Source organism: Podarcis cretensis, assembly GCF_951804945.1.
Source record: "Podarcis cretensis genome assembly, chromosome: 11".
Taxonomy (NCBI): Eukaryota; Metazoa; Chordata; class Lepidosauria; order Squamata; family Lacertidae; genus Podarcis; species Podarcis cretensis.
In genome coordinates, this window is record NC_137180.1 from 4,335,944 (window position 1) to 4,361,032 (window position 25,089).

Genomic DNA, 25,089 nt, shown 5'->3' on the forward strand with positions numbered 1-25,089 from the left:
CCGAAGCACCCATGTCAGGCACCTGGGGAGTGCTGTGCAAGGGGCTTTGTAAGCCCTGGGCTTGAACTTTAGAAGCACCGAGCACAGGGCTCTGCACTTGGTGCAGAACTTCCCAAATACCTGGCAATCAGCTTGTTGTTATTGTTGTCTACACTGTCTGGCAGCAGCTCACCGGGATTTCAGAGAGGGGTTTCTCCCAGCCCTATCTGGAGAGGCCAGGGACTGAACCTGCTTGCAAACCAGATGCTCAACCACAGAGGAGCTACAATGGCTTCTCAGTCTTAATCTAGTGAATTTCTATAGCGCCCTTTCTGCATTGCAGGGGTTGGACTAGATAATCCCCAGAGTCCTCTCCAACTCCACACTTCTCAGTCCATAAGAAAGTGGCACTCTCACATGGAGGCATCATCATCATCCATGACATATGGCCATCCGACCTCTACTTAAAAACCTCCAAGGAAGGAGAGTCCACAACTTCTCATAGGAGTCTATTCCACTGTTGTACAGCTCTTACTCTCAGAAAGTTCTTCCTGATTTTTAGTTGAAATCTCCTTTCTTGTAACTTGAAGCCATTGGTTTGGGTTAACAAGCTTGCTCCACCTTCCATGTGACAGCCTAATAATAATAATAATAATAATAATAATAATAATAATAATAATAATTTATTTATACCCCGTCCATTTGGCTGGGTTTCCCCAGCCACTCTGGGTAGCTTCCAACAAAATATTAAAAATACAATAAAACATCAAACATTAAAAACTTCCCTAAACAGGGCTGACTTCAGATGTCTTCTAAAAGTCAGATAGTTGATTGTTTCCTTGACATCTGATGGGAGGGCGTTCCACAGGACAGGAACCACCACTGAGAAGGCCCTCTGCCTGGCTCCCTGCAATTTCGCTTCTCACAGTGAGGGAACCGCCAGAAGGCGGTTTTAGATATTTGAAAAGGACGTCTGTAAACTCTGTTGGGGGATGCCCCTGACCCAGCTTCTGAGCTCTGTCCACTCCTGCTCCAGACAGATTATGAGATGTTCTGATTTTAAAATAAGTTTATGCTGCTCCAGGGGACTTCTGACAACTCTGTGGTAGGGTGGGTTGTGCCCCTTGTGTGTCCATGGCACACATTTTAAGGACACTTTTCTATATTCCTGCTATCTCCTTTCCATTCCCTCCAGAAGCAGGTGCTGGACCTTTCTCACTAGATAAAGTAAAAGGTAAAGGAGCCCTGGGTGGTTAAGTCCAGTCAAAAGTGATTATGGGGTGCAGCGCTCATCTCGTTTTTCAGGCCAAGAGAGCTGGCGTTTGTCCACAGACAGCTTTCCAGATCATGTGGCCAGCAGTATTAAACCGCTTCTGGTGCATAGAGGATTGTGACGCCATTTACCTTCCCACTGCAGTGACACCTATTTATCTACTTGCACGGGTGTGCTTTCAAACTGCTAGGTTGGCAGGAGCTGGGACAGAGCAACTGTCCATCTGCTCACCCCGTCATGCAGATTTGAACTGCCAACATTCTGATCAGCAAGCCCAAGAGGATCAGTGACTTGTACCACAGCGCCACCCATGTCACTAGCCAAGGTCAACTGAAGTTCCTTCTGCTTCTAGGAAACTAGAAACCATAGTGGGGAATGCTAGCAGTGACTAAGTAACTAATGCATTCATTTAACCTACCTACTACACTCTGGTGGAAAGTAGTCAAGTGCTCTTAAGACGAGTTACAAACTTGCTCTCTGGGTTTTTGTGTGATGTGCAAAATGAAAACTGCTTCAGTATACCTGAAGGAGCATCTCCATCCACACTGTCCAGCCCAGACACTGAGGTCCTTCTCCAGTTGCCTTCTGGCGGTTCCCTCACTGTGAGAAGTAAAGTTACAGGGAACCAGGCAGGGGGCCTTCTCAGCAGTGGCACCCACCCTGTGGAACACCCTCCCATCAGATGGCAAGGAAATAAACAACTAAATAAATTTTAGAAGACATCTGAAAGCAGCCCTGTTTCTAACGTTTGACATTTTACTGTGTTTTTATATGGGCTGTAAGCTGCCCAGAGTGGCTGGGGAAATAATAGGTTTATTATTATTTAAACAATCAAGCTGTAGATAGATAGATACAGTGGTGCCCCGCAAGACGAATGCCTCGCAAGACGAAAAACCCGCTAGACGAAAGGGTTTTCCGTTTTGGAGGCGCTTCACAAAACGAATTTCCCTATGGGCTTGCTTCGCAAGACGAAATGTCTTGCTAGTTTTTCCGACTTTTTCCCCCTTTCCCCCTTCCCCCCCCCTTTTTCTAAGCTGCTAAGCCGCTAATGGGCTTGCTTCGCAAGACGAAAAAACCGCTAGACGAAGAGAATCGCGGAACGGATTCTTTTCGTCTTGCGAGGCACCACTGTAGATAGATAGATAGATAGATAGATAGATAGATAGATAGATGAAAAGAGGGTAATTCAATAGGTGATGTTTTACCAAATCTCTAACTCTCCATGACATCTTCAATCACCAGCATCTCAAGGTGGGGCTAGGAAACAACCCTGACTGAAATCCCAGAGAGCCACTGTCAGTCAGCATAGACTATGCTGAGCGAGAGGGACCAATGGTCTGACTCCTTATAACACAGCTTCCTGTGTTCCTAAGTATTATTCTAGTCCAGAGGTTTTCAGCCTTCTTGAGCCCATGGCTTCCTTGACCAACTACGTTCTTTCTGGGGTGGGGAAATGCCCTTCGAGCCTCAGAAGCCCAGTCATGTCACCCCTTGCCTGCAGAGCCAGCAGCCCCTCATCCCTTTTCCTTGTGGAGTGTTCCCTCAGGCTCCTCTCCCCTTGTGAGCCAACCCCCCACTCCACACTGAGGAGCCTCCAGCCTTAGTAGCCCAATGGAAACTGGCCAAAGGTGAATGTGAGGCCAGCACCTTACTCACCTTGGGAGGCTGCAGTAGAGGCAGCAGGAGCCGCTGGGCCTGCATGGCGGAAAGGCTCCCTTTTGGCACCGGGCACTCGGCTCCCACACAGGCATTGCACACAGCAGGCACAAGAAAGGCCAGTGTGGCGCCTGCCTGCCCGGCCTCCCACTAGGCCAGTGATGGCCAAACTTGGCCCTCCAACTGTTTTGGGACTACAATTCCCATCATCCCTGACCACTGGTCCTGTTAGCTAGGGATGATGGGAGTTGTAGTCCCAAAACAGCTGGAGGGCCAAGTTTGGCCATCACCATCCATTCCCACAGCAAGGGCTGGTTTACTGGCTGGCTGGCTGGGCTCCCTCACCCACTTGCTTGCTTACTCCGAGGCTGCCTTAGCTCCTGACAACCAGCACCCCTTGGCCAGTCCCAGAGGCACCATTCGCCTGCAGAGCTTGTAAAAAATAGCTGTGCAAGCCTTTGGGAGGCAGAGACACAAGAGAGGGCATCAGAGGAGGGGGGAAGGAAAGAAAGAGCCCAGTGTTGCCCACGACACCCCTGACCATCATTTAAGGCACCTCAGGGTGCAACAGCACAGTGTTTGAAAACCATTGTTCTAGTCCAGGGGTAGGCAACCTAAGGCCCGTGGGCCAGATGCAGCCCAGTCGCCTTCTAAATCCGGCCCGTGGGCGCTCAGGGAATCAGTGTGTTTTTACATGAGTAGTATGTGTGCTTTTATTTAAAATGCATCTCTGGGTTATTTGTGGGGCATAGGAATTCATTCATTCCCCCCAAAAAAAAATATAGTCCGGCTCACCACATGGTCTGAGGGACAGTGGACCGACCCACGGCTGAAAAAGGTTGCTGACCCCTGTTCTTGTCTATTAACTGAAGTTGTCCAGGGGCCTTTTACAGTTGAAGCAATATTGAAAATATTTTTTATTAACAGGCCAATCAAATCACCTTAATTCCAAATCACATTAGTTCCAAATTATATAGCCAAATTTTTAAAATTTTGTTGGGGGTACCCATACTTCGAGCTCCGAAAGGGATCCAAACATCACTCTTGCTGCTGCTTTAATTACACAGTTCTGTCCAGTTCTGTCCAGATAGTCTCTTTGTTATTTTCCTCATCTTCTTGTTGTTATCATATATTCCTTTCTTTGTGATCTCTGATAATCTTCACAAGCGGGTTGAAAACAAACATATCCTGTGTGGGTTTTACACTCTCCAAGAGTCATATCACATAAAGGACAGACGCCATTTCCACACCTCCGTAAAGAACATTCCCACAGTCTGTCCATTGATTTCCACAGGCTTGCCAATCTATATCTCAGGGGGCCCTGCCAGGTCAAGATCACATTCCGATAACCATACATTTACATTCCGATGACCCTGGTCCTTCTCCCCCTCGTCCTCCTGTGGGCAGGCCTGTCTTAACAAATCTCCATTTGTAACTGCGTCACAAAGCTTTCTTTCCATTCCCCGATGTTTCCACCAGTCCTCTCTTTGATCAATAATTCATTTCCACACAGTTCTTAATCTTCTTCTTGTGATTAGTAATTTGCAACGATTCTTCTCTCTGGAGGGGAGGGTTATTGGGTAGTCACATAAGACAAAAAAAGAAAAGTTTTTTCCTCCCCCCCCCTTTCCGTTTCACTCCAACATACCGATCTTTTAATGATGAGTCTTCACTTGATTTATTTACAGTTGAAGCAATATTGAGGGGGGAAGCGAAGGTACTTTATACAGAATTTTCAGGAATATTTAACTTCCAAAAAGGCCTTCTTACATTTAACAAGCCAAGCTAAATGAGGAAATGTTTGTGATGTCCATTATCCAAATTGAAGCAGCAAAAGTAGTACCCCTCATATGTTGGGTGGATGATATATACATACTAATTCCAGTAAATGCAGAGTCTTCTAAACAACAGAATTGATCTAGAGATAAAAGACTGGATAACTCTAATGCCGTTAAGAAAAACTTTTAGATGTGCACAACACTAATGAGCTATACCACGTAAAATGCCAAGAGAACATTATGAGCAAACATGGCCACTAAGAGTCAGAATGAATGAAAATTAATTATTTAGTGAGAAAAGGTACTCTTTTCTCCCTTTAGGCCAAAGACCTACCAAACACGGTAGGCGGGTGTGGGAGGGTAAGAATGACCTCTAATGCTACCTTAACTGAAACTTGCACCTCAGCTCTCTACCATCTTGCTGGGAAATAACTGAGAAATACCAGATAATCCTGAAGTCCCATCTGCTGGGGAAACTGTAAAAGAAAAATGACTGGCTGCTTGAATTAAAAAACAATAGGCTTAACTTTAGCCAAAATAACCCACAGCAGAATTTAAAACAGTGTTTTGTTTTGTTTTTCTAGAAAAATAGGTGCCAGTACTCACCATGAAGTTGCTATAGCAAGTTTCACACTTTCTAACCAAAATAGAGAGAGGTGCCAGTACTGCGTATCCTTGAGTACTCCCTGAGGGGGGAAAAGTGCTGCATGCAGCGTTTGCAAAGTGTGGGAAATATAGGTTGTTAGGCCTTTAAATGTTCTAGTATTCAGCACTTACAATTGTGTTCCCTCACATCTACCCCTCTCGGAATGAAGAGATCACAACCTTAAGTAAGTTTAGTTACAGTAATAAGAGGCGCAGCAGTAGGTCCTACAGCAGGAAGAAAATAGGTAAGGGATTCTTGGTTACAAAATACAGAGGTTAGGCTCAGTCATGTGGTCTGAGTTTGGAGCCCCAGCCTCAGATATCTGTTCAGTTACATGGTTCAGAGAGAGAGAGAGAGAGAGAGAGAAGGAGACAGGAAACAACACTTACTTCCTCCCCAAAGGTGAGAGAGTGTGACCGTTGAGCCTTCTCTAAAAAATTACAGCTCTGTGGTCCTTAACAATCATTCATTGTTAGGGTTGACTGCAAAATCTCCCACAAATCTGAAGGCCTTCCAGATGTTTTTGGACTATAACTCCTCCCGTTCTGGATCATCATTCCTGCCCATTGTCCATGCTAGCTGGGGCTGATGGGTTAAAGCACACAATGGGAGGTTCTCCACCCCTGCATTTAAGCAAGAAATGGCCACTGTGTTTTCTCTTCAGCAACTGCAAATCTAGCATCTCAGTGTTTTCCATTTACGTAGTTCTCATAGCTAATAGCTGTTGAGAAGACATCATGTAAAACAACGTCAAACCTTGCGTTACATGAAATACATTTGACAAACACACAAGACGTTACGTCTTGTGTGTTTGTCGAATGAGAAGACATCCTAGGCATAAAGCACTTAGAAATGCCCCATGAATGTCACAAAACAAGCGTGACAATGTGATGTCTTTCAAAAGCACTCTGCCAGTCAGCCGGCTTATGAGGTATCTGAGACTATCATGTCTAAATTGTTTGTTCTGAAAGTTAGGGTCTTTTCTGTTTCAAGATAAATGATCTTTCAGTTGCAAGTGTAAAGTAAAGGTGACATCCAGTCACTTGTAACATTAATTACAGATGTGTATTCATTGTGAACCTCAAGGGCACATCTCTAAGATGCTACTTCCTGTAAAAAGTGGCAGTCAGGTGACCTTAAATGCATTATCAAGTGCCTCTGATTCACTTGCTAATGACATCCTCATTAATCTCAAAGTTTGGAAATTCACATAAGAATTTGTCAGAAAACAATTGCTTGGGACAACCCTAGTCCCTCTGTTGCAGAGTATTTTTTCCTAGTGTACTCTTAATATTCCAGAGTACAGCCTGGGAATATTAACACAAGCAGCCTACTATGTAAACTGACACAAGAAACGGCATTACTACTTAGGGTGTACACTTTTCCATTGTTCATTTGGTAATAGTTTCAATCATTCCAGGGGAAATAATGGTAAAGAACTACATGTTCACATAGAAAAAAGTGACCCAAGAGGAGACAAGACAGAAGTTTACAATATTATGAATGACACGGAGGAAGGAGACAGAAAGATTTGTCTGACAATAGTAGAACAAAGTAGCTACTAGCTTATCAGTAGATTCAAGAGAGACAAAAGGAAGTACTATATATTGTCACTAACTAATCATTTCCTTCTGGAATTCACTCCCCCAAAATATGATACTGGACCACAGTTTAGGAAGCTTTAAAGTGGGATTAGACTTCTTTCCAGAGCTTGGGAGGAGCCTCATTTAGCTCCACAAATACCAAAAGTCATCACTGAACAAAAATAAAGAGTGCAGGTAGTTTTGCTGATCTTTTCACCTTCTTAGAAATAGCTGAGTAGAGTCAGCCAATACATAGTTCTCAACATGGAAGCAAAACAGAGAGGAAAAATAACACATTTAATTTCCACTGAACTTCTAACCAAAAGAGTAAAAAGAATTCCTGGATTCAGAAAATCTAAGCAACTACCAACCAGTTGCTAATCTCCCCTTCTTGGGCAAGGCACCCCTGAGGAAACTGGTTTTCTAGATCCATTTCAGTTAGGGTTTAGGCCCTGTTTTGGCGCAGAAACTGCTTTGGTTGCCCCGTATGATGACATCTGTTGGGAGAGAGACAGGGAAATGTTTCCCTGTTGATTCTCCTTGACCTCTTGGCTGCTTTCAGGAGTGGATGTCCATGTTAGGGCTGGGTGGCACCACTTTGCAGTGCTTCCAGTTCTACCTGGATGGACCTTTCCACAGGGTGATGCTTGGAGGATGTTCTTTGGCCCCACGGAGCCTTGGGTGTGGGTTTTATCCCCTATGCTGTCTAACATCTGCATGAAACTGCTGAGTGGGGTTATCTGGAGGTTTGGAGCATGTTGTCAGCAATATGCTAATGATACACAGCTCGACTTCTCCTTTACATCTGCAGGCATGGCAGTGGATATGCTGGACCACTGTCTTGCCCCAGTAATGGACTAGATAAGAGCCAGCAAACTGAAGCTCAATCCAGATAAGACTGAGGCACTATTAGTGGGTGGTTCCCTAGACCAGATGGCAGGGAGGTTGCCTGCTCTTGATGGGGTTACACTTCCTCTGAAGAAATGGGTACGTAGCTTGGGGTTACTCCTGGATCCTTTGCTATGCTTGATTCTCAGGTGGCCTCAGTGGCCTGGAGTGCCTTCCATCAGCTTCGGTTGGTGGCCCATCTATGCCCCTATCTGGACAGGGATAGCCTATCTACAGTTGTCTATGCTCTGGTAACCTCAAGGTTAGATTTGCGCAATGTGTTATATGTAGCGATGTCTCTAAAGATGGTTTGGAAATTTCAGCTGCTGCAGAATTTGGCAGCTGGGTTGCTCACTAAGCAAGAAAGTTTGAGCATGTTACACTGATCCTGACCCAACTGCATTGGTTGCCATTTAGCTTCTGGGCCCAATTCAAAGTGCTGGTTTTGACCTATAAAGCCTTAAACAGATCAGGACAGCAATACCACAAGGACCACCCCCCTCCATATGAACCTACCCGGACCCTGAGATCATCCTCTGAGGCCCTTCTCCATGTGCCTCCTCTATGAGAAGCCTGCAGGGCGGAAACTTGAGAATGGGCCTTTTCTGCAGTGGCTCCCCATTTGTGGAATGCTGTCCCCAGGGTGATTTGTGGGGTGTCTTCATCATACACTTTTAAGTGCCAGCAGAAAATGTTCCCCTTCAACCAGGCCTTTGGCTGATTAACATCCGATTCCTTTTAAAATGTGTTGTGGGAGGGAATGTGTTGTGGGAGGGGATGTTTTTGTTTTATTATGTATTTTGTGTTTTTTATATTGTAATTTTATGTTGTGAACAACCCTGAGTGTGTTATACAAATTTAATAAATCATAGCTATAAATCATAAGAATAAGAATGTTGCTTATGAATTTGGCATTCAATTTGACCCAACAATTTTGACTCAGGACGGAGGACACAAAACCATCTGCTGCTTCTCTTTTGAGCAATCATGTGGGAGGGGGAGGGCAATAAACTAATATTAATAATAATAATAATAAAAATAAAAAACTACTACTGGATCTTCTAGAAGTTAAATAAGACCTAACTATTACAGGTCAAGTGGAAACCCCTACAGCAGTTGGAGCATATTCACTGGTAAGCTGCCATTGTAGAAGCGATCTACTGCTGTTAAACGCCAGAACATTTAGATGCTCTTGCACTCTTAATCCCAACTTTACTTGTTTACAGTTAGGGAAACCCTGTGGGTTCCTGAAAGGCAGGAGAGGGCAATCCTACTCTTTCTAAACCTCTAACTGTACTGCAGAGCATAACCTATATTAAATAAATAGACAGGAGACATGAGGATAGAAATTTCTCCACTATCTTACTAATAGTTCATGTATCCAGTCTCTTACCGGCTTTGCAGATTTATCCTGTTGGCAAAGCCAACACAATAAGAATGCACAACCCTGGCCAGGACAGCTCACTGAAGCCATTAAGGCCCTTAGGTCAATAAACTGCATTTTAAAAAGAGCCAGAAGCTCTTAAGGTGGAATCAATCAATAATGCACACTGTGAAATCTTGATGCGGGAAGTTTTCAGTGCTATTTTTTAAAGTAATGGTCCAAACTGTAAAAAAATAAAATTTAAAAAAAACCACCTGAAGTTAATTTCCTGCACTTAACTACTGTACTAAGGGCTGCATCATGCATTGCATTATGGTTTCTTATCCCTTACAGAGTAGGAAATCTGAAATTGCCATCTGGTACGTATTTGTTGGAAAGCTGCATGCAGTTCTAAATCTCTTGTGAGAGTATGTTTAACATATTTGTAATCCTTATCTGAGCAGGCAAACCTGAGAAGTGTTCAGTACGCTATACAACTGACTATCAGAGATGAAAGTACTGAATACCCTCCAAGTGTCCCGATTATCTAAGGGCAGCCCCGGAATTAGGAAAGCCACCCCAGCTTCTGATTTGATATTGGAATGTCCCTATTCCCCCCTCCATTGCTGCCCCCACCAGCTCAGGGAGGAGGATAAGCCAGCACTTTTTCCAAGCAGTGGTGGGTACAAGGGAGCATCCCGTTGTCTCTCCATGGCTGCTGCCAGCCTCCTCCCTTGGGCCGCTTGTAGTGGCTGCTGGAGATCAAGTGAAGAGGAGGTCCAGCCTCATGTGATATACTGGCTCTGAGGGGCCAGCGGAGAGCAGGAGTCCCCTGAGTGGGAAGAAAAGGGGAGCGGAGAGCATGGGCTCTTGATTTTTTAAAGAAAAACAATGTTTTGTGCATCCACATCTAGTCTTGTCCCTTTCTATAATTTATTTATTGGTGTGTGCTTTTCTGTTTGTAAATCTACAAAAGAATAAAATTAAATAAAATCGGAATTAAGGGGTTTTCTCAGGACAGCGGAGGGCGTGTGTGCTGTGTCCCATCGGTGTAGCAGTGGCGGCACTTGCCCCTCTTCTGATAGGAAATGATGTAGGGGGAGGGGGGTCGAGGAGAGTCAGTTGCAGGGAAATGAGAAATGTCTGTATTTTCATCTGAGGAATGTTGAAGGATATAGTACTGCAGAGGGGAAGAGGGGATGTGTTTGGAAGGAGAGGGGGATACTGGGAGGGGGAGGGGGAACCAAGGGATTCTACTGTTCTATTGTATAATGTGAAACCCCAATGAACGATAGATTTAAAATTATACATTGTAAATTTATCTTTTGTCACTGGGCAATACTCAAAACTGCACATGTGAAATAGTTTACATCTTTAAAATACAATGTATGTCACATTCTTTAGATCAGCCCTTGAAAACATGTTGCCCTCCAGATGCTTTGGCATTTCCTAACCCCCATCACCCCTTGGCCTTGCTGAATGGGCTGAGTGGCAGCTGAAAGCCAACAGGAGCTGGAGGGCACCAGGATGGAGAAGGCTGCCTTAGATTTCTTGTCCACTGTGAGGTTGTTTTGTTTTGAACTAAAGTTAATAGCAGAATGAGCTTTAAAATTAAGATCAGGCATACCTGGCTTGTTTTCAGCCACATTACTATCTGTTTTCATCCATTACAGTTCACCTGGGCATATGTTTTGGTTTATGACTAGTCCTGCACAAAGTGCATTCAGGCAGATTCTGTACTTCAGTTTCCCTTTTTAGTTCATTCTAGGTAATTATTAACTAAACTGCATCAAATCCACTGCCAACATCTTCTGAGCAAATCTTCTTTACAAACTCAGTTTGTAAAAGGTCTGATTCCTTTCCAAGGGCCTTGCACAAGACACATCCCCATTGAATTATGCCTTCAATGTTGATATTTTATAGTTGATGGTTTTGTTTTACTGTTGCCTATCCTGACTTGAAGAAGCAGTGCAGGTAGGTTATAAATATTGGTTTAGATCTGGAGAAGCATAAGTAGTGTGAGGCTCAGCCATTGGAGCTTTCCCACCACCTCCTTCCACAGCAGACCCTCTCCTGAAAATTCACTCTTGAAGGTCAAGGACCCACGGAATGGTGTGCAGGAGAGTGCAGGTTCTGCAACAGGAGTAGGGAATGGATAGCACTGAGAAGCAGGGGTCACGTTGCACAAACAGAAGTGCCCTTCCATTGCACCAAGCACCACGGGATCTAATCCAAAGATCTTTCCAATGAATATTTACATTCAATATCATTGTCATTTTCAACAAAAATGTTTGACATGAAAGGAGAAGCCATAGTTTATTAGTTTCTGCTTGTACTTTATATTAGAAGCCTAAAAGCCACAGTTTTTACACAGGCAGAATGACATCTAGAATGCCACTCTGGCATGGATAAACTCCCTTTTCTCCTATTTTACAGACATAGATTGCTGACAATTGCTGGTTCTAATGACAACTTCATAACGGTGTAGAAAGTAACAGTAGCTGACTATGACTACTGCACTCAATATAGATCTAGAACTTGCCTTGATAGGCACAGACTGCATTTACGGTAATCTTTCTGCGTGTAAATTGAATTTATAATTAGAGACATAAAGGTGAAAGATTTCTGACTTGGCATAGGATCACATGGTTCAAAATTCAAATATGAATATTTAGCAAAAGACAAGGATGTGAGTTTGTTACATAAAGAGATTTAGAGTCTTTTAGAGGCCACATCTTTTACAGCTATTTGCAAGAAGTACTGTCCAAACAGAAAAGATCTATCAGTTAAAAGCCTGCCTCACTCACCACGAATATCTTTCTCTTGTGAGATGGAACTCCTTCCCAACTAAAAACCAGCAGAATGAGGACGAGTGGTTCTCATGACGGTTTGAAAAGGCACAGGTGCCTTGCCCTGAAAAGCTGGATCATTCCCTTCTCATATGATGTTGCAGAGTTTCAAGTCAGGTGGGGGACGGAATCTGTTGTGCAATGTAATAACATTCAGCCACTGGATGCTTTGATTACAAAAAGTTGTATCAGCATTATTTTATCCAGGATGGGAACATAAAGCAATGTTGAGCCATGATTTATAGCTTTTTTATCAGCACAGTGCATTAGCAGTTGTTTCCAGCTTCTCTTTTCTCCCCTAGCCCAACCCACTCATTATCTGACTGAGTAGATTATAGGGGGAGGGAAAGGAAAACCACAACCTTCCTGTCCCTGAAAGAAAACATTTAAGGCTGCAATCCAATAGCAGTGGACGAGGTGGGGGTGAAGGACACTTTTCAGTCTCAAAGCCTTTTGGACGATCTCCAGAGGACACCTTGCCAGCAATGGGTGGAGCCAGAGGCAAAGCACTGACTGTAAATTCTGCCTTAGTGCAAGAGACTGGTTTCTATACACAGGCACACAGCCCTCTCTGCCCTCCCATCCAGAGAAGCAAGAATCATTATCAGAGGCAAAATATTTGGTACTACTACTCTGCATGGTGAGACCACCAGACATCATAAGACTATCACCTAAAGTTCAGTCATCCTGTTTTTGTGCTGAATTGTTTCATCTTGCTCTGGGAACAGAGCACTGCTATCACAATGGGACTTTGCCTTCTGCTCTCCTCCCATCTGCAGCACCCTGTACACCTCCATCCTCCAACAGCTGCTCCAGAGACTTGGGGGGACTTCTCATAGGAACATAAAAGTCTGTGGGATCAGGACAATGCCCCGTCTAGTTCTGCACCCTGTTTTCACAGGCGCCTGTGGGCACTGCTAGAAAAAGAGGTGCCTCCCTTGTTCTCTTATAATGGCAATGGCACCCCCCTGAGAGGTGCCAGAACTGAGTTCCAGTGAGTTCCAACTGAAAAAAAGCCCTGCCTGTGGGGAACACACAAGCTGGTCCAAGCACAAGAGCACTCTCTTCTCCTGCAACTTCCAGCAACTGGTATTCAGAAAAACTACTGCCTCTAATTGTAGAGGCAGAGCAGAGCCATCATGGCTAGCAGCTATCAATAGCCTTATTTCCCCATGAATTAGTCCAATCCTCTTTTAAAGCCATCCAAGTTGGTGGCCATCCCAGCCTCCTGGAAGAGCGAGTTTCGCAGTTTAAGCCCTACATGAAGAAGGACTTTCTTTTGTCTGCCCTAAGTCCTCCAACATTTAGCTTCCTTGGATGTCAATGAGCTCTAGTTTCATGAGAGGGGGAGAAAACTTTTCTCTATCCACTTGTCCATGCCATGCACAATATTATCACGCCTCCTCTTACACATCTTTTCTCTAAACCAAAAAGCCCCAAATGCTATAACCTTTCCTCATAACAGAGTTGCTACATCCCCTTGATCATTTTGGCTTCTCTTTTCTGAACCCCATGCTAATAACATTTAAGGAGACCATAAATCACAGAGTTGCTGACAAGCAAATAAAGCCATACTCACGGACCCCAGACTAACACAACTAAGCCTCAGATTCCTTGGGGCACAGCTAGATCTACTCACACAGGAGATCCAACTTCCCTCATCACATCTCTGGCAGGAGAAGACAAATGATACCTCCTCCATCAAAGAGGTTGATGCCTTGCTTGCTAACATCCCACACTTTGCTGCCCATGCTTCCTTAATACCCCAGGTGTCGCTGCCAGAACAAAAAGCTCCCTGATCCCCCTATGAGGAAAAGAGGGGCTGACAGCCAAGTGACCCTCCTAACCTGGAATGTAGCTGGGTGGGCTGCATCTACCAGAGACCCTTGTTTCACTGATTTTCTTTCATGACATGGCATCCTACTGATACAAGAATCATGGGCCATGAACGACCTGCCACTCATTTACAATCAGAAGTGAACTAGGGGAGAAACACAAGAGAGCAAAAGGGCTCTGGGTATCTTAATCTACAGTGGTACCTCGGGTTACATATGCTTCAGGTTACAGACTCTGCTAACCCAGAAATAGTACCTCGGGTTAAGAACTTTGCTTCAGGATGAGAACAGAAATCGCACGGTGGTGGTGTGGCAGCAGCGGGAGACCCCATTAGCTAAAGTGGTGCTTCAGGTTAAGAACAGTTTCAGGTTAAGAACGGACCTCCGGAACGAATGAAGTACGTAACCAGAGGTACCACTGTATACTACTATTGGTACTCCACCAAGGCCCCTCCCTTCATATAAGACACACGCCTACATGGCTATTTTGCTCCATTTCAACGAGAAGGTTCTGCTAGTACTAAATGCTTACATGCCCCCAATGAGACAGAAACTTGAAATCGGAGCTCTGTGGGGGGAGCTGGAAGGGTATGATGCGGACCTTATATTGCAAAATTCAAATGCAATGGTGGTTCTGGGAGCGGAGCTCAATGCCAGACCAAGACCAAACAATCAGACTCCACCACCTGACTGGGAAGACGAAGGACCACTCGCCACTCATGCCTCAAAAGACCAAACCTCAAATTTTGCAGGTCTCTGCCTGGCGCAAATGACTTTCAAGCTAAATCCCCACATCCTGAATGGTACCTTTGGAAAGGATCATCCAGTTGAATTTACCTATCTTTCCAGAGCTAGGATGAGTGCCATTGACTATGCTATTGTCTCTGGGGAACTTCTCCCTTATGCTGAAGCTATAGAGGTTATACCTAGGTTCAAGAGCAATCACTTCCCAGTCCTGCTCCAACTAAAGAGTTTACCCAGAAGATACACACTGAGGAAAAAGTTTCAGCCCACCATAATGCCAGTTAGAAGGAACTACTGCTGAGCCAAATGGACTCCTCATTTAAATAAAAATATGACCAAGTTATTGGAACAAAATAAAAAAAATTCTTCCAGTAGCACCTTAGAGACCAACTAAGTTTGTTATTGGTATGAGCTTTCGTGTGCATGCACACTTCTTCATGCACACGAAAGCTCTTATCAACAACAAACTTAGTTGGTCTCTAAGGTGCTACTGGAAGGAAGTTTTTTATTTTGTTTAGACTACGGCAGACCAACACGGCTACCTACCTGTTACAAGTTATTGGACTCAGTACATCTACAGGCTCTCCAGTCTACCCTAATATCAGCTGAATCCTTTGATGACCTTTTGTTGTCCTATAAAGCCCTGACCCAACAACTATACCAGCACTTAATCAATAACAGAGTAGATTGGAGACAACGACAAAAACAATCAAAGCCATGGTTTGATAAGGACTCGGCTATGTTGATGCCAAAAAAAGCCCCTGCCAATTCATACCAAGTTTATGTCTCCAACATAACTCCAAATGCCAGAATGGATCTCCTTGAGCAGAAAAGATTTTATAAGCAGCTGCTAGCACAGGGGAAAGGGAAGCTATGAAAAACAACTGTTCAAGGGTTATCCAAGCAGCCAAATCCAATTACCGTAACTCTGCTCTATTCTGGAATATCTTGGTGCTCTACCAAAGCAATAGACCACCTATGGCAGACTGCTATTTTCCCAAAGAATTTGGGAGGTGTATTTCCAGGAATTTTATAGGGGTACCAATGATGGAAGTGGCCAAAATACCCAAAACACAGAAAACCTTCTGGGCTCCTGTGACAAGAACAGAAAACCGTATAGCCCAATGAAAACAGGGGAAAGCCCTAGAAGAAAATCTAATTCCTGCTGAGGCCATCCAAAAAACTTGGATTTTGGGGCATCGATATCTATGGACACATCTCAAAAAATTGGGGTCTTGCGATCATTGTCCCAATATATAAAAAAGAAAAGAAAGATGATCCAGCTAATTATAGGCCAATGAGCCTCCTCAGCATAATTAGTAAACTGTATGCAAGGCACCTGCAATGGAAATTTCAGGACTGGCTGGAACAAGAAAACATACTTGCAAAGAAACAAGCCAAATTTAGGGAAGGCCAATTTTACCATTGACCAATACTTCGTACTCCAACATCTAATTGAAAAATACTCCTTTTGTAGCACAATCTCCCTTTATGCTGTCTTTATTTTAAAGCAGCCTTTGACTCCATATCCAGAGCCAAACTTTGGGGGGAAATGGAGGTCTCTAAACTCTACAGGCACTTGCTATATTTAATGTGCATGCTACATGAAGAGCTCGTGCTCAAAGTGCAATGCAACCCCCAGGGGCATCTTTCCAACACTATTGGAACTAAGAAAGGTGTGAAACAAGGGTGCAAACTGGCTCCACTTTTATTTAATTTCTATACTAATGATATGGTATCCTATCTCCATAAAATGAATTATCACCCCCAAAGTTGGCAGGGAGGCATATCCCAGTCCTGCTGTATGCAGATGATGCAGCAATTTCAAGAACACCCATAGGGCTTAGAAAAGCTATGAAAGCATTGGCAACAGAAAAGCCCATGGGGATTATGCTGCTGAGAATACAAAGAGAAATGCAACTGCCATACTTAAATATCTTAGGACCAAGATGGACATTATATACCCACAGCCCTTAAACTGTCTGAAGCCAAGTCCATCACACAGCTTTTATATGGTGCCCAGCTAGGCCCCTTCACTAATCTCATATCACTGGAACTACTGCAATCTAAGTTCCTAATATCAGCTTTTCAAGTGCCAAAATATGTCTCAAATATGTCTTGAGACAGGTTTTGTAAGAGCAGAGGCTAGGGTGTGGATGGACAACTAAATTTCTGGCTTAGACTATCCTTTTACCCAGATGGCCTCCTTCCACCCCAGTGATAAAGGACAACTTTCAAACAACATAGAAACGAGAAGTGGTAGACAAAATGTTAACTCAAGGCCTTACCCCACAGTTTTTACTCAGCATGGGCTATGAAGGCCAAAGAAACCATTAAACAGCTTGTGGTTGATACAGAAAGTTAGTCACATCTCGCCAGGTCACCAAATTTCATCACCAGTGAAACCAGTAGGTACCCCACCACTGCAATGACATATTTAACTAATCTTGAAGTACCAAAACAATGAAGAGTTTTCACTCTGGCTGATTGCCAGGATCTCCCTTCAGTTTCAGGGAGGAGTGGTAGATTAAATTGATGGACTATGACGAAATGACAAAACCTACCGGAGCAATATGAATCTGGGAAGTGGGAAGCTATGCACCAGCAATTAAAATGAAAAATTTAGTTCTGAGCAAATGGTCTATGTCAAAGGTAGGGAACCTTTAGTTTGCCGGATGTTGAACTCAGTCCCAGCAAGCATGGCCGATGACCCAGAATGATGGGAGTTGTAGTTCAGCAATATCTGGAGGGCCACAAATTGGTCTATGTGTTGGTGGGTGTTAGCAAGAAGAAGAATCTGCCTGACTTTCTTTTCTAACTCTCTGCATATATTAAGCAGAGCCGTGTCTTTGTGCCCAGCTGAAGCAGAGCAAAGCCCAGCAAGCAATTCTGGGTTTAGATTGAACACTTTCTAGGTGTGTAAATAAAACAGCCCAAGATGATTATTGGAAGCAGTTTTTATCCTCTCAGTTACAGGACAGGGAAGCTCAGGTTTCCCAACTCCCTGCTGTTAATGTCCTATTAGGAAACATATTACAGCTTTTTACATAATGAATTACCTGTCAGTCATGGCTACCATGCCAAGTGTAATTAAAATGAAATCAGGTCAACAATTGCACATGCCAACTGTGTATATTTAGAAGGCACTCTCCCTGGGCTTTTAGCAGAAGTTGTCATAGATATTTAAGGTCCAAAATCCAATTATTTTCATATTTTCTTTTTTAAGCACCAATTCCCCCATCTTTCAAGCCATACAGAATAATATCTAACCTTTCACAATAAGGAGGAAGTTACTTTAACTTTCTTTAAGTATTAAACAGAACATCTTGATTTATTATCAAACCTTGAACCCACTAGCTATTCTGGAGACTGGATTCACAGAGCAAACTAAACTTCTCTGTTTACTCATTATTATTATTATTATTATTATTACCCTGCCCAACTGGCTGGTCTCCCTAGCCACTCAAGCAGGCATATTCTGCTCCTTCCTTCACATAGGCCTAAGCAGAAACAATTAATGGGGGGGATCTCCTTAATCCAAAGATGCTTACCAACCATAACTCAGTAAAAAGCAAGGGCATATTAAATTGCTATATTTTTAGACATTCACTAATAAATCAGTGCACAATAAAAGTGGCTGTTAAAATGGAAGACACAGTGACCTCATAATGTTGGTTAGCTGCCTAATTAAAATCTGTTGATCGTTACAAGAGCAGGAAACTGGTTTTGGAAATTGTATTAAATTGAATTAATTCAGTAACAATTTGTAATAATTTGGAAAATCAATAAAAATAACTGGCAAAAAAAATATGCTCATCAATCACAGTACAAATATTATACACACACTTTCCCTTGAAAGCATCAACACTGCAGGTGGCAGCAATGTTTAAACACAGCTGTTATTTTTAAGATCAATTCTGCACAGTTTTCACATGGCATATTTTCAGTCTGGTATTTCTTGGAAAAATAAAAGGTCAAATTTAAAACACTATTTCTACAAACATATTTTAAGTGCCACTTTCCAGCAAGCCATAAATATTTATTCTTGGCAACAGTGGTTTCCAGTTACTTATCCAGTTGCTTATCAAGGCAGGGCTGATAATTTATAATTAACCATAAGTTTTAATACAGAGGGTGTCTATAATTGTTCAGTTGTTTACTTAACCCAACTCCTCATTTGTTACATTGAACAATGATTTAATGAGTCTTCACAGAATCATAGAATTTGAGAGTTGGAAGGGACCCCCTGGGTCATCTAGTCCAAGCCCCTGCAATGTGGGAATCTCAGCTAAACCACCCAGAAGAGATGGCCATCCAAGCTCTGCTTAAAAATCTCCAAGGAAGGAGATTCCATCACCTCTCATGACAATCTGCTCCAGTGTCAAATAGCTCTTACTGTCAGAAAGTTCTTCCATTAATTTGAGTCCTACTCACCAGAGCAGAGAACAAGTTTGCTCCACCTTCCATGTGCCAGTCCTATCAAGTATAACCTGATTCAACAAAATTGCTTATGTATGCAACCACAGCCACTAGGATGCTCTTTGCGCAGGGATAGAAAGAGGACACTGTCCCAACAAAGGAAGAATGGTAAGGTAAAGTTGATGGAGTATGCAGAAATGGCAAAACTTACAGGAAGATTAAGAAATCAAGAAGATTGCTCAACAAAGTATGGTGAAGGTATGTGGATCATCTAAAAATTATTGTAAACAATTAAATACATTAACATTAAAATACATTAATTTAAAATCAAGCAGTTTGGAACGAACGACTTTGGAACGAACACAGAGAGAAATAAACCAAAAGGAGTTACAGGGGAAATGCAGTTTTAAAAATGTTTTTATCAGAAACCAAGGAAGGGGAGGAGGGAAGTCAAATTAACTATGTATTCAACTGTAACTGATGATTATTATAGTTAAATTTTAAAAAATTTAAAGAAATTATTTTAAAAACCACACAATTGTCTCAATTCCATTTGAACTAAATAACACCACATTTTTAAATAAAGTTGAATAATACATGTGAGTTTTCATAATTGTGAGTTGGTTGAATTCTTGGCTGTTCCAACAGAAATTGGGCAAGAGGGGTTTCCGGCAACATCACGAGTCAATGGCGGTTGTTCTTTGCAGCCCTCTGTGGGCTGCCAGGAAGTTCAGGCAGGAGAAAGGGGGGATTTATAAGGCAAAAATCCTGGCAGTGCTCCTCAGTGGGTCTGGGAAGTTCAGGGCACCCTGCTGTGCCACGCAATCCCATGTCTGCCAACTTGAGAGGCAGAGTAGGAGTGACCTGGGGGGGGGGTGTCCCTGCCAGTGTCCCTGCCAATGGACGAGACTCCATTGCCGTCATGATTTGTGGCTGGTTCCTCCTTAATTTGGACAATTGGCTTTAATCAAGACACGCTCCTGGACCAACATATGCTAATGAACTGCGATTAATCAGCTGCTGAAAGGACTGGGCTTGGCTCTCTGAAGGCATTTGCATATTTTTCTGAAGCTTGAGAATCCTTACAAAAGCCAAGAAAGTAAAGGGCAGGACAAGGTGTGTTGTGCTTTCTTGTGTTTTTCATATATATATATATATATGTATATATATGTATATGTATATATATATACACACACACACACATTTTTATTAGGGCTTTTTTAACATATCATTTCCAACAATCATAAAACATAACTTCTTATCTTATATAATATTTTAGACTTCCGTCAATATAATATTTTAGATTTCCGGGTTAGAGTTAGCGTTAGCGTTAGCGTTAGGGTTAGGGTTTAGCGTTAGGGTTTAGGGTTTAGGGTTTAGGGTTAGGGTTAGGGTTTAGGGTTAGGGTTAGGGTTAGGGTTAGGGTTTGGGGTTAGGGGTTAGGATTAGGGTTTAGGTTTAGGGTTAGGGTTAGGGTTAGGATTAGGGGTTAGGGTTAAGGGTTAAGGGTTAAGGGTTAAGGGTTAAGGTTTAGGTTTAGGGGTTAGGGGTTAGGGGTTAGGGTTAAGGGTTTAGCATTAGGGTTAGGGTTAGGGTGGCGCAGGGTTAGAGTTAGGGTTTAGGGTTAGGGTTTAGGGTTTGCGTTAGGGTTAGGGTTTAGGGTTTAGGGTTAGGGTTAGGGTTAGGGTTAGGGGTTAGGGTTAGGAGCTTCCTGCAGCCAATCAGAAGCCATGCTTTGATTTCCAAATGTTTTGGAAGTAGATCCAAAGTATGACTGTAAATAAGAAATTGTGCAGCTATGGGAGAAAATAATCAATATATGTTTGCAACAAAGCGGGAAACCTGATTTTAAGAAATGGTATTAAAGTAATTCGGTTTGATTTGTAATAATTTGGAAAAATAATAAAAATAATTATAAACAATGAAATAGGGCAAGAGGTTATTTAAATCACCTACAGCCTTTGGAAAATATTTCTAAAACAGCTAAAAACAAATCGTGACACACACATGTTAGTTCAGATATATCCACTTCCTTGTAAGACGTGAGCTAAAATCTGAATAGCTATAGTCCTTTTATTTTTATTCAAAATATTTCTTAAACAACTTTTATGAGAACAACCCAGGACAGTATATAAAAGTCTGCAAATACTTTCTAGAACATATAAGACAACAAACAAGAAAATAAACAGCAGGCTAAAGTCATAAAAGGAAATAACAAAATGTCCAACTTACAACCCATCTAAAAAGCCTGGGAAAGTAGGAAAGTTTTACTCTGGTGCCAAAAAGACTGTACTGGTGGCGCCAAACAGGTCTCCTTAGGGAGAGCATTCCAAAGTTGAGATGCCACCACAGAGAATACCGTCTCCTCTGTAACTACAGAATGTATCTGTTAAAGTAGGTACTTGGAGAAGTGCTTCTATAGGTCAGGTAGGCTGGTACTGGAAGATGTGTTCCCTCAGGTATCTGGGTCCCAATCCATCTAGGGCTTTAGCATTAAGCACTAGCACTTTAAATTGGACTCAGATATTTGAACAATGAAGCTTTATATTTGAGCTTAAAATTGTATCTTCTCTCTCTTCCACCCCCAAATACTAACACAAACACACAAACTTTCCACCAACTATCTCTTCTAGTTGAAATACAAGGTGGAAATGCAATCAATCATCTTCAGGTTAAAATATCTAGGCCTTAAAATCAACAAGGCCTTAAAATGAGTTTGCATGTTGCTGGGCCCCTGTCACAGCGCATGACAGATGCGCTCAGTGAAATCCAGGCTGTTATGGGTCCCATAGAAGCCTTCAACATACCAGGCTGTCCCTGGGATCCAGTAAAGTCAACTCTCTTTTGTCATCATCATCTTCTTTTAGTCCAATTACCAATGGTTGTTTGTTATATTAGTACTGTTGATTTCGATTTTTAAAGCGGCCTGAGTTCTATTTCAGGGGAAAGGTGAGAGAAATGAATAATATTCTCTTAACAGAAGGGACTGAAGTGTGTCGTTCTTTAAATCTGATTTAGGATATTGCTTTTTAAATGTTCCTGATTTTTCATGTAGTTGATTCAAGGATGGGCAAGTTTCCCCCCCTCCCCTAATCCCCGACCACTGGCCACGCTGCCTGGAGCTGATGGGAGTTGAAGCCCAGTAACATGCAGCAGACCACTAGGTCCCAATCCTTGTTCTAAAATAATCAGTAGCTAATCAGAAGTTTAAAAGAAAAAGACACTGAGGTTGCAAATGCGTCTTGCTTTTTTATCAGAAGAGAATGTCTGTCTACGCAGCCTGTCCTGTTGTATGAACTGGTCCATTAACTATGAAAGCTCAACCCCAAACCAATAATAAATCAGTATGCATTTAAGCTTTCACAGCACTTTTCAATTTCCTGCTCACAAACTAATACAGCAGTTTTTCTAAAATTTATCCTTGAATGCAGTTTACCTAGTTTATAGTCCACCATGATTGTGCTTTAATTCACTGTTGCAGGGAACTTTCAGGAGCTCTTCTAAAATGTATCATTAGCTTCAGTTTTAACATTTCAGTGCTTGGAAATATTCACATTCCTTTTGCTTTGTATATGTCTGATCTACCGAGGACGGTGTCCTTTTTCTAGGAAAAAAGGTGTCAGTACTCATCATGAAGTACCGCTCTTGGCTGACTGGCTGCGGCGGCTGCAGGCTGGGCTCAGTGAGGGCGAGAGCCCACCGAGTGCCCAGAGCCAGGCTCACTCTTCTGCCTCTGCGCCATCCGCAAGGCCTTCGAGGAAGCCAGAGTCCTCTTGGTGCTGCCCGGCCACCACCGCTGTGCTGCCACAGGATGAGGATAAGGAGGAAGCGCTGCCACCAGAACTGGCATTACTGGCATCCCTCATATCTGAGGGGTATGAGTGCAGGCGGGTGCAGCTATTTCATGAAGGATAGCTCAGTCAGTAGAGCACGAGACTCTTAATCTCAGGGTTGTGGGTTTGAGCCCCATGTTGTGCAAGAGATTCCTGCGTTGCAGAGGGCTGAACTAGAAGACCCTTGTGGTCTCTTCCAACTCTACAATTCTATGCTTCTAAAAATCCCTTTTTAAGTCTCTTTCTACCAACGTAACTAACTCTCTCAAAGATAGCAGCCTAAGATCTTAGAAGCAGAACTTTAAGAACAGGCCTCAAGACTTTCATGGCTCATTCCCTGCCATGTGACCATGACATCATGCTTAATGTAGGCTTCAGTCTGTTGTTCTGTTCAGGCTTTTGAGATAAGTGGATCATAAATTATGTATTTCCCCCTGTGCTTTGTCATCAGAGATTTTTAAGTATCATGTTCCTTTGTGTTAAAACATTGCTTTGGGGGGGAAAAGGTTTACCCGAACTAGCATATTAACAAAGGCAAAAAAAATAATTGCTGTTTGTGTACAGTGAAAGAAGAACCTGATAGAAAGTATTAAACAGAGACTTTTAAAAATCATTGTATACAACTTCGGCAACCAAAAAGAGGTGTCAGAACAAGGAAGTTTGTAGCAAAAGACAAATTTATGGTTATTTTCCACCAACAGTAAGAAAGGAAGGTTAGATATGGTGAATTGTACCCACAGGGCTGGACCTTGAATATACAGTAAAGGCAAACTGAACATAGTCAACATGATCTCTCTTTTTTAAGTGAATATCATTTATGTGTATTTGGCTATGTGGAATGGTGAAAGTGCACTTCTATTATGCTGAGTGAAATCAGGATTTAAATGCTGGATCTTCAGAAAAGCAGTTTTAAACCATTGTTAAAAGGTATCACCTCCTTCAGACTGAGCCGAAATAGCTAAAATAATAAGAATGAACATATTATCTGCTAGACTTCCATTGCAATTAGAAATACTACACAAGCCATCTTAGAGGTAAAGAGATGTCCACATGGCTATATTGGGCCAAACTTTCATTTCATTCCAATCAACAAACAATTCTGAGTTAAAAACATTCACAACAGCCAAAATATTGCACCAGAAGCTTCATCCAGACATAGAAATATACATTTATCATATTTTGTGTTATTCCAAATTTGTCAAACATCTTCCTTAACATCTATTCTCTGTGAAAACAAAAACTTCTTCAGAGTTCCACACTATTTATTATGGGGTAGAATATTATAGGTTCAATCCTGTACACATTTACCCAACTGAGCACAGTGGGATTTAATTCTGAGTAAGTGTGCACAGGATTGTACTGGGTGAACTTTGGGTGAAAGGTCTGTGGTTTTCGAAAGTGACAGGCCCCGAAACTTGCCGCCTGCCCTGCACAGGATGCTTTACAAACAAATACACAGCAACTTCTTGGGGTGGGGTGGGGGTTCACTGCGATCTCCTGTGCAGCTGTTTGATCACCTAAGAAGCATTGGACTCCTTAGAACAAAAGCATTCAAAGGCCTTTCTGCATTCAAGATGCTGATTCACACCAGGTCGTTTGGGTGCCTTCCAAAAGTTTTTTTTTTTAAAAAAAGCAAATGTGACATGCAGGGAGACCAGCTCACAGAGTAAATCAAAGAAACAAACAAACAAAAACTTCTTTGCAGTTTCACTCTCCGTCCTGCAGAACTTACCAGTTTGCTTTTGGTGCGCTGCAGAAATTCTTCCATCTTGTTTGTTGGCCTGCAGCTTTTGCGCAGCCAGGGCAAAGTCCCCGGCCAGAGCCGGGCTGCTTGCGGGTAGGGCGGGTCCTGCCTGCTGCTGCTGCTGCCGCCGCCGCCGCTGCCTTGTCGGCTCTGGCTCCCGGCAGAGCCGCCCGCTGTTCTTGAGGCGAAGCGGGACTGGCGCCCGGGGCGCGGGGGCGGGAGCCCGGGGAAGAGTTCGCGCGATTTCACAGGCCGGCCGAGCTCCTCCGCCAATCCGCGAGGCGCTCAGGCGGCCTGACGTCACGCAGGCAATTGCTGCACCATGGACAGCGCCCAAAAGTGAGGACAAAGTGGGAATGCAGAGATCTGCAGCGAATGGGGAGAGAAGGAGCCGAGCTCTCGCTGTCGCGGCCGAGAGTTGCTGCGCAGGCAGGAGAAGCAGGAGGGCTGGGATGAGTCGCCGGAGGCTTCTGATCTGGGGGAAAGGTGGCGATTTAAG

The 25,089-nt window shown here is 43.1% G+C and overlaps 1 protein-coding gene across 9 annotated transcripts in view; it reads right to left on the bottom strand.

The window, feature by feature from the left end:
- Window positions 1-24,746, bottom strand: part of PRUNE2 (prune homolog 2 with BCH domain) — a 135,444-nt gene extending 110,698 nt beyond the window's left edge. For all 9 annotated transcript variants that reach the window (XR_013843751.1, XR_013843752.1, XM_079995968.1 and 6 more), the window contains exon 1: window positions 24,579-24,746. Coding sequence is in view for 7 of the 9 variants with exons in the window: in XM_079995968.1 (XP_079852094.1) it covers window positions 24,579-24,614 (36 nt within the window). In the remaining 2 variants the exon portion in view is untranslated. The remainder of the gene's footprint in view (window positions 1-24,578) is intronic.
- Window positions 24,747-25,089: the final 343 nt, after the last annotated feature.